At 37.2% G+C, this 11,033-nt stretch overlaps 1 protein-coding gene across 1 annotated transcript; it reads left to right on the plus strand.

The window, feature by feature from the left end:
* The first annotated feature begins 5,347 nt into the window (after positions 1-5,347).
* On the plus strand, positions 5,348-5,846 carry LOC116483880 (oligosaccharyltransferase complex subunit OSTC-like). The gene has a single exon (XM_032754569.2). It carries the CDS (start codon positions 5,360-5,362, stop codon positions 5,807-5,809), a length of 450 nt encoding a protein of 149 aa, XP_032610460.1. The 5' UTR covers positions 5,348-5,359; the 3' UTR covers positions 5,810-5,846.
* Positions 5,847-11,033: the final 5,187 nt, after the last annotated feature.

The raw sequence follows: 11,033 nt of genomic DNA on the forward strand, positions 1-11,033 counted from the left end.
TTAGATAAGCTAGCTAGCTAATGGTTGAACACTTGGTTCTCATCCAGCTTGGAGAGATGATCCCCCGCCTGGAAGGCTGTGGGAACCAAGCCTGAGCAAGGAACAGCAGATTCACACCTTTGATTTCACATTCACTGCAGGGTACATTCTCTGTGAGTGCATTAATCGGCTTGGGCTGTCATCACAAAATGCCAGGACTGGGTGGCTTACACAACAGAAATCTCTTCTCTCACCATTCTGGAAGCCTAAGACAAAGGTGTTAGCAGGGTTTGTTTCTCCTGAGGCCTCTCTCCTTGGCTTGCAGATGGCTGCCTTCTCAGTGTGTGCTCACCTGGTCTTTTGTCTGTCACCATGTGCATGTGCATCTCATCTGTCCACATGAGAATCATGTGCATCTCATCTGTCTACATGCATCCCTGGTATCTCTTTGTGTGTCCAAATATCCTCTTCTTATAAGGGCACCTGTCAGCGTGGATTAGAGCTCACCCTAAGGACCTCATTTTAACCGAATTGCCTCTTTAAAGACCCTGCCTCCAAATAGAGTCACATTCTAAGATACTGAGGTTAGGGTTTCAACTTACAAATTTTGGGGAGATAGGCAAAAATCTCTCTCTCCTCCTTGCCCCTTCCCTCTTCCTCTTCTCTCTCTCCAGAAGGTAGCATTGCATTGCTGAAAGATCAATGCACACACCAAAAATATGGGCTATTTCAAGGCACAAGGCCCATGCCAACTAGATGGCAGGTATGGTAAATGGCTCACATTCAGAGGACAGTGAGTATACAGAGAGCCAAGAAGGCCGACTGGTAGGCACAACAGCAGGTGTGACTTCTGAGGGCACATACGAGAAAGCTGTAGACCTCCTACCAGAGTGGACAGTGCATAGAGGAGCAGAAATTATTGAGTGCCTGGGATGTGCCCAGGTGTGTGTGTGCTCAGAAGCTAGAGCTACTGATAGCAGCAGAGCGTTCACACAGTGGAAGCAGGAGACAGATTGGCTGGAGGCAAAGTTGGACTGGGTCAGTACTTAGAAGGCCTCCAATGCTAGAGCAGGGAGCATGGGCTTCACCATGTAGATATTATAAATGCATGCAGAACTTTACAGTCTAGGGATGGCACAGTGAGGGAGGAGAAGGGGACTGCTTAATACAAGCAGTCAATCAGAGGTATCAGAAGCTTGCAAATAGCTGGAGACTTCAGGGTGACATAAGACTTCCCGCAATGTTCTGCTCAAAGTCAAGGTCAGAAATAGCTATTATGATCTCAGTCTGAATACCCTGCCCCAAAACGCCAGCACTGTCACATGACTCACCACCAGCTTCAAGCCACTAATCAAAGTACCAAAAAACAACCTCATTCTGACAAAAATCAATTTCTGTTTTGCCCTTTGCTTTTTACAAACGATCTAAATTTTTCAAGTGCAGTAGAAGAAATAAGGTAACTTTTCCAATAAGATTATTTCATGCAAGAAACAGTCTCCTTTTCAATAAATAGTTTTAAACCATTCTTCCTGGTTTCTGAATCACACTACTCTCTGAAGATATATAAATATCAGGTAGCAGTTTTATTTCCTGGGAGTGGGGAGTTTTGGTTTAATAAGGAGGAGAGAGGCAGGGTGATAGACTTCTAGAGATGAAGCAAGATCTATTAGATCATCTTGGCCATTTCACTGGGCCTGCCTGAGATTGCTCCCAGCTGCATTGGCATATTCACTGCTGCTCAGGCTAGTCCAGTTTTAAATGATTTAAGGGTAATATATTAAGGACTCATGACTGGGTATAAAGAGATGCTTCTTCCTGAGACACTAGCAAGGGTTTCATTGTAATTGTAGATGGATTCTCATCCTACCAGAGGTCGGAAGGCACCTTGCTGTCCTTCAGGCCATACCACATCAGGACCACAGAAGTCATGACCATCTGGACAGTAGTCAGTATCCAAGGAAAAGTACAATGCCATGTGCATTTATCAAAACCTGAAAGCAACCATGGGCTGTGCTGCTGAATAAAGACCTGCTTTCTTAGTGTAACAGCACTCACTACATATATTGTCATTCTGTTTCGTTTTAAGCCTAATTTGTATACTAGGTGGGATGCAGACCTCAAGAAGCTAGGCCTGGTGTTAGGGTAGCAGGGTGGAGTAGGACAGACATAGTCACCTTCTCCTCTTCCCTATCAAGCATGCATATTGCCCCCTGTGAGTCCTGGGAGTGACCCATCACAGGCCTGGGTTCTCCAGAACTAGGAATATCCCAAGTTTCACACACCCCCCACTCCACCTTGGGCCACAGGATCAAAATGCAGTGAGTACATTTTAACCATTTGAAAGCCTTGATGGTATGACCCAGGGTTAGAAATAGAACAGGCAAAAAGAAACAGGGTTACTCAACTAAGGAACTAGAGGCCATCAATAGTCTCTATACAAACCTTGGAATTATAATAATCACTAGATTTAGCAAGCACTTATTACACACGAGACACATATACAATCTCTCCTTTATTGGTAGCATCGTAAGGTAATTGCTTTTATTCTTATTTTACAGATAGAAAAACTGAGGTTTAGGGCAGTTAATTCATCCACCCTTATTTTCATAGCTCTATCCCTGACCCACTCAAACAGCAGTGCTTCAGCCACTCATAGACTTGCTGTCACTACTCTTCATTTGGATCACTGTGGCAGTGGCATCCCATGATATACGCAGACAGGAAGACCTGGACTCTGCTGTGGGATTTATCTGCTACAGGAGAAGTTAAAAGTCACATCTCCCACTAACTTCAATAAGGCCTTCTTTATAGTAAGAACAGGAGAAATTCTTTCCAGCCTCAGTACCTAATATAGCTGCATGTCTATTGAGCAATTAGTTTCTTTTTTATCTTCAGAATTATAAAAACCTAAAACTGATGAGATTTTCCTTTTTGCATTAGCAGCTAGGAAACTTAGGGATAAATTTCTATCCCACTTCTAGCAAAGTGTGCAAGACATTCTGCCATGTAATTGCCATGTAACAAAAATAGAAAACTGGTTTTTCTTTCTACTTTTATTACTTCCCTCCTCCTACCCCTACTTTCCTCACTTAAAATATTTTTTCTCTTATTGGCATGATATGCATTTTTGTAAGTCACAACAAGTAATTTTTGAAATGAGATGAGATACAAATGTTTTAAAAAATAAAAATATTTAGAGAGTGGTCACAAAGGTGTGTATGCCTTATGAAATGCAGAAATTCATACAGCTACACACTTAAGAATTATATACCTTTATGAATGCATGTTATACTTCAATTTAAACATTTATTAAAAAGCAAAACTGATGGAGTAGGTATCTCTAAGAGCTCATCCCTCTACAGAAATATCAAAAAAAATCAAGGAAAAACCACCAGAGTTAATTTGTTAGAAAGTTGAAAAACAATCCAAACTTTATAGCAACCAGGTAAATGTGGAATAAAGAGAAAGGCAATTTTAAAGTGGCAGAAAGGCTTTGTGATTTTTTTTTTTTTTTTTGAGACGGAGCCTCACTCTGTTGCCCAGGCTGGAGGGTTCAAGTGATTCTCCTGCCTCAGCCTCCCGAGTAGTGGAAATACAGGCAGGTGCCACCACACCTGGCTAATTTTTGTATTTTTAGTAGAGACGGGGTTTTGCCATGTTGGTCATACTGGTCTCAAGCTCCTGACCTCAGGTGATGTGCCTACCTCAGCCTCCCAAAGTGCTAGGATTACAGGCATGAATCACCGCATCCAGCTGGCTTTGTGATTTTTTACTTGTGCTTGCTCCACCCTCTCCCCAGCTTGGCAGCGATCTTGAAGACATTAGTTCTGTGTTCCCGGTATGGGGCCCTAGTCCCTGGTTCTGAGGGAGGAGAGCAGACCTTACTCACAAAGAACCATGTTTGTCTCTTCTATCCTGTCTCGGAGCTACATGAAGGACTGAAGCAAGGTGGTTGTCTTTGTTTAGCCTAACTTGGAACTCACTCAGGGTGGAAAAGACCGTGGTCATTTATTGGAAATATTGTAAGACAAATGAAGAAACTGCAGCCACCTGGGGCAAAAGATTTCAGTTGATGCATACAACAGAGTTCCTAAATCCTGGAAAGAAAAGCTGCGGAGAGCATTTCTGTGGGAAATTAGGACATTCAAAAGCTCCATGCATATTGGGTATTTAAGAAAACCACACACATGCCCAGAGTAAAACTCATGCTCAGAAAAGAGCTGAGAACACTCTAAGTTTTTACTTCTGGCCAATCTCTTAAGATCAGTACAGGCAAGTATTTAAGGCTAATGTAAAATTTTAAATGGCCTGACTAAGCATTGAAGGAATGTCCTAGTACAGAAACAATCTGCAAAGAATAGGAGAGATATTTTTTATTTTTTGTTTCTTTGCTTTACTCTTCTCTCCCGCTCCCTGTCTCTCCCCCATGCCCTTTCTCCCCTTCTCTCTTGCCCCTCTCTTCACGCCTTTTGGCTCCTGGCATTCAAGGAAATCTTTATCAAAACACTAGCTCAACCCAGGCAAGGAACAAAGACTTCAGAGACCATGCATGACAAAGAATACAAACTTTACAAAAATAGTTTAGAAAAATCACTGAACAAATAGCTGAAGCCTACAGCAAGCAATAAAAACAAATTCTGAGGAGAAGTAAGATTGTGATTTCCAGAATTACCAGATTACAGTATTCAAATTGTCCAGTTTTAACTAAAAATTATGAGACACTTAAGGAAACAAGTATGGCCCACTTACAAAAGAAATGAACAGCAACTTTCCCTGAGGCAAAGACATTGAACTTATTAGACAAAGACTTTAAAGCAACTGTTTTAAATATGCTCAAAGAGCTAAAGGAATTAATAGATAAAGGGCTAAAGGAAACTAGGAGAACAATGCATGAAAGAGAAATCAATAGAGACAGAAATTATAAAAAGGAACCAAAAAGAAATTCTGGAGCTGAAAAGTACAATAATTAAAACAAAAAACATACTAGAGGGTTTCAATAGCAGGTTTCAGCAAGCAAAAGGAAGAATTAGCAAGCTTGAAGATAGATCATTTGAAATTATCTAGTTTAAAAAGCAAGAAAAAAATTGGAAAAAAAATTAACAGAGCCTAAGAGGAACATTCAAGTGCAACAATATACACAAAATAGAAATTCCAGGAGAAAAGAGAAAAAAAGGCAGCTGAAAGTATACTAGAGGAAATAACATCCCAAAACATTCCAAAATTGGTAAAAAGACAAAAATCTACATGTTTAAGAAGCTCAGTGAATCTAAGAAGGATAAATGCAAAGAGATTCCCACTAAGATACACCATAATCAAATTGCCAAAGACAAAGACAAAGAGAGAATCTTAAAAGCAGAAAGAGAGCCTTGCTGCCACCAACATGGAGACTTTGTACCATGTCATGTTCTTGGTGCTCGAATGTCCCAACCTGAAGCTGAAGAAGCCGCCCTGGTTACACATGCCGTCGGCCATGACTGTTTATGCTCTGGTGGTGGTGTCTTACTTCCTCATCACCGGAGGAATAATTTATGATGTTATTGTTGAACCTCCAAGTGTCGGCTCTATGACTGATGAACATGGGCATCAGAGGCCAGTAGCTTTCTTGGCCTACAGAATAAATGGACAGTATATTATGGAAGGACTTGCATCCAGCTTCCTATTTACAATGGGAGGTTTAGGTTTCATAATCCTGGACCAATCGAATGCACCAAATATCCCAAAACTCAATAGATTTCTTCTTCTGTTCATTGGATTCATCTGTGTCCTATTGAGTTTTTTCATGGCTAGAGTATTCATGAGAATGAAACTGCCGGGCTATGGGATGGGTTAGAGTGCCTTTGAGAAGAAATCAGTGGATACTGGATTTGCTCCTGTCAATGAAGTTTTAAAGGCTGTACCAATCCTCTAATATGAAATGTGGAGAAGAATGAAGAGCAGCAGTAAAAGAAAGATCTAGTGAAAAAACAGGAAGCATATTGAAGCTTGGACTAGAATTTCTTCTTGGTATAAAAGAGACAAGTTTATCACAGTGTTTTTTTTTCCTGCTGACCTATTGCTATACCAATGACGTTGAGTGGCATTTTCTTTTTAGTTTTTCATTTCTTAAAATATACTCCATATCTACAACTATAATATCAAATATAGTGATTATTTTTTACAACACCCTTAACATTTTTTGGAGATGACATTTCTGATTTTCAGAAATTAACATAAAATCCAGAAGCAAGATTCGATAAGCTGAGAACTCTGGACAGCTGATCAGCTTTACCTGTGGTGCTTTGCCTTTAACTAGAGTGTGTGATGGTAGATTATTTCAGATATGTACATAAAACTGTTTCCTGAACAATAAGATGTATGAATGGAGCAGAAATAAATACTTTTTCTAATTTTAAAAAAAAAGCAGAAAGAGAAAAGTGACTCATCATGTACAAAAATTAACAGGTAATTTCTTATTAGAAGCTAGAGAAATCAGAAGGGAATGAAATAACATTTTTTTTAATGCTGAAAGGAAAATCCCCTATCAACCAAGAATTCTATATCCAGCAAAGAAAATTTAAGGCATTCTCTAATAACCAAAATCTGAGAGGGTTTGTTGCTAGCAGAGTTGCCCTTTAAGAAATGATGAAGCTAGATCTTGAGGCTTAAATGAAAGGGCACTAGACAGTAACTCAAAGCCATATGAAAAGCTAAGGAACTCCAGAAAAGTTAACTAGAAAATAAATTAAAAAGCCAATATACTGGATTTTGGTTTATAACTCCTCTTTTTATTTCCTACATAATTTAAAAGGCAAATGCATAAAATAATAATTATAAATCTACATTATTGAACACACCAAATGAATGTAATGAATAAAAAATGTATTTAGTGACAACAACAACATAAGGTGGGGACAGAGATGTTTAGAAGCAGAGATTTTGTATTCTATTGAAGCTAAGTTGATATCAATTTTAACTATACTGTTACTACATTTTTATAAATATATAATGTTAATCATAATTGTCTGGTAATCACTAAGAAAATATCTTTTTAAAAATGCACAAAAAGAAATGTGAAGGGGATCAAAATGTTACAGTGTAAAGAATCAATTAAACACAAAAGAATACAGTAATAAAGAAAATGAGGAACTACAAAGACATAAGACATACAGAAAAATAGCAAATTGGCAGAAGTAGGTCCTCCCTTGTAATTAATTAGTTTAAATATAAATGGTTTAAATTCTATAATCAAAAGGCAGAGATTGACCAAATAGATTTTTTTTAAAAATCCAACTATATGCTGTCTACAAGTGACTCACTTTAGATTCAAAGACACAAATAGCTTGAAAGTGAAAGGATGGAAAAATAATATTTTAAGCAAATAGTAACCAAAAGAAAGTTAAGGAGGTTATACTAACATCTGACAAAATAGGCTTTAAGTCAAAAACTATTACAAGAGACAAAGAAGGACGTTATATATTCATAAAAGAGTCAATGCATCAAGAATACGTAGCAATTATAAACATATACACACCAAATAACAGAGCTCCAAAATACATGACCAGGCACCGACAGAATGAGAAGAAGAAATAGACAATCCTACAATAATAGTAGGAGACATCAATATACCATTTCAGTAGTGAATGGAGCAGCTAGACATAAAATCAATAAGAAAATAGGGGGCTTAACTAAAACTACAAAGAGCTCGACTGAATAGATGCAGATAGAACACTTCCCTCAAGAACAGCAAAATGTATCATCTTCTCAAGTGCACATAGAAAATTCTCAAGTATAGACCACATGTTAGGCCACAAAACAAGTCTCAATAAATTTATAAGGATTGAAATCATATAAAATATTGTTTCTAACCACAATGAAATGATGCTAGAAATTAATAACAGAAAGCTGGAAAATTCACAAATACATGGAAAACAACATACTCTTTAACAGCTAATAGGTCAAAGAAGAAATAACAAGAGAAATTAGGAAACACTTACAGTTAAATTAAAATGGAAAGACAACTTACCCAAACTTATAGGATATAGTTAAGCAGTGCTCAACAGGAAATTTGTAGCTGTAAGTGTTTACATTAAAAAAAGAGACATCTCCGGCCGGGCGCGGTGGCTCACGCTTGTAATCCCAGCACTTTGGGAGGCCGAGACGGGCGGATCACGAGGTCAGGAGATCGAGACCACGGTGAAACCCCGTCTCTACTAAAAAAATACAAAAAATTAGCCGGGCACGGTGGCGGGCGCCTGTAGTCCCAGCTACTCGGAGAGGCTGAGGCAGGAGAATGGCGTGAACCCGGGAGGCGGAGCTTGCAGTGAGCCGAGATTGCGCCACTGCACTCCAGCCTGGGTGACAGAGCGAGACTCCGTCTCAAAAAAAAAAAAAAAAAGAGACATCTCAAATCAATAACCTAAATTTACATCTTAAGTAACTAGAAAAAGAACAGCACACTAAACTGCAAACCAGAAAGAAGTAAATAAAGATTAAAGTTAAGATAAATAACATAGAAAATAGTAAAATAAGAGAGAATCAGCAAAACCAAAAATTGGTTTTTGAAAAGATCAACAAAATTGACAATCTTTCAGCTAGACCAACTAAAAAGAAAGAAGAGAAGACCCAAATAACTGAAAATGGAAAGTAAAGACATTACCACAGACATTATGGAAATAAAAAAAATACTATGAACAATTTGATACCAACAAATTAGATAAACTTGACATAAAGGACAAATTCTTAGAAACACACAAATTCCCAAACCTGACTCCAGAAGAAATAGAATCTAATCAGACCTACAAAAAGTAAAAATTGAATCAGTAATTTTAAAGGAATAAATAAAACAAAACTGCCAAGAAGAAAAATTCAGGACCAGACGGGCTTTGCTTATCAATTCAATCAAACATTTAAAAAAGAATTAACAGCAATCTTTCTCAAACATCTATAGAAAATACAAGAGGAGAGACCACTTTCTAACTCATTCTACGAGGCTAGCATTACCCTTATACCAAAGTCAGAAAGACACCACAAGAAAATTATAGACTAATAACTCTTATGAACATAGATGCAAAAATCTTTAAGATACTATCAAACTGAATCAAATAGCATATTTAAATAATTATAAAAATTCCATGACCAAATGGGATTTATCCCAGGAATGCAAAGGTGATTCAACATAAGAAAATCAATCAATGTAATGCACATTAATAGAACAACAACAAAAAAACTGAACCACTTAGTCATCTTAACTGATGCAGAACAAGTATTTGACAAAATCTAACATTTTATGATTTTTTAAGAAAATACAGAAAAGTAGGAATAGAAAGAACTTCCTCAACAAAATAAAGGGCATTTATGAGAAAACCACAGCTAACATCATACTCAGAGATGAAAAACTGAAATCTTTAATAAAAAGACTCCTAATTTTACTATTTTACTACTGTCATTCAATATTGTACTGGAAGTTCTATACAAAGTAATTATAAAAGAAATAAAGCATAACCATCAATAGCATTTCTAGACACTAACAATGAACTTTCCAAGAAATAAATCAAGAGGGCAATCCCCTTTATAATAGTTACAAAATAAAATATAATACCTAAGAAAAAATTCAACCAAAGAAGTGAATTACTCACTGAAAACTATAAAACACTGATGAAAGAAATTGAAGAAGGCACAAATAAATGGAAAGATATCCTATGTCCATGGATTGGAAGAATTAATATTGTTAAAATGTTCATACTGTAATACACAAAGCAATCTACAGATTCAGTGCAGTTCCTATCAAAATACCAATGACATTCTTCATGGGAATAGAAAAAAAAATCCTAAAATGTATATGGAACCACAAAAGAGCCTGAATAAGCAAAGTAATATTAAGCACAATAAACAAAGCTGGAGGCATCACACTACCTGACTTCAAAATATACTACAAAGCTATAGTAGTCAAAACAGCATAGTACTAGTGTAAAAACCGACAAATAGATAACTGAAGCAGAATTAGATAATCCATAAATAAATCCACATATGTATGGTCAATTAATTTTTGACAAAGGTGCCAAGAACACACAGTGGGGAAACGATGGCCTTTCAATAAGTGGTGTTGTCACAAGAGGATAGCCACATGCAGAAGAATGAAATTAGATCCTATCTTATACCATGTATAAAACTAACTCAAAATGGATTAAGATTTAATCATAAGACTTGAAACTGTAAGACTACTAGATGAAAACATAGGGGTAGGATTTCATGACATCAGCATGGGCAATTATATTTTACATATGACCCTAAAAGCACAGGCAACAAAAGCAAAAATAGACAGGATTACATCAAACTAAAAAGTTTCTGCACAGCTAAGGAAACAATCAACAGAGTGATGAGACAACCCATGAAATGGAAGAATGTATTTGCAAACCATAACCTGATAAGGAATTGATATCCCAAATATATAAAAAACTCAAACAACTCTATAGTAAGAGAACCAATGACTGATTTTAAAGTGAGTCAAAGGACCTAAATAGACATTTTTCGAAATAAGACATATGGATGGTCAACAGGTATATGAAAAAATGTTCAACATCAGTAATCATTAGATGTCTTAGTCTGTTCCTACTGCTGTAACAGAATGCCTTAGACTGAATAATTTATAAACAACAGAAATGTATGGCTCACAGTTCATAAGACTGGAAAGTCCAAAATCCTGATGCCAGCAAATTCAGTGTCTGATGAAGACTTGTTCTCTGCTTCAAAAATGGCACCTTTTCTTGCTATGTGCTCACATGAAGAAAGGGGTAAGGGAGGTCCTTTGATTCTCTTTTATGAGGTCACCAATCCCATTCATGAGGGTGAAGCCCTCATGACTTACTCATTTCCCAAAACCCCACTGCTTAATACTATCACAGTGGGTTTTAGATTCTAACATATAAAGGTTGGGGCACACATGAACATTCAGACCATAGCATCAGCAAAATACAAATTAAAACCACAATGAGGTATCACCTCACACCTGTTAGAATGATTATGTCAAAAAGATAAAAGATAACAAGTGCTGGCAAGGATTCAGAGAAAAGAAAACC

The sequence above is a fragment of the Hylobates moloch genome, unplaced genomic scaffold (genome assembly GCF_009828535.3).
Source record: "Hylobates moloch isolate HMO894 unplaced genomic scaffold, HMol_V3 SCAFFOLD_3, whole genome shotgun sequence".
NCBI lineage: Eukaryota > Metazoa > Chordata > Mammalia > Primates > Hylobatidae > Hylobates > Hylobates moloch.

Excerpts from the sequence above, each read along its gene's own strand:
- LOC116483880 (XM_032754569.2), top strand. The coding sequence starts at position 5,360 with ATGGAGACTTTGTACCATGTCATGTTCTTGGTGCTCGAATGTCCCAAC.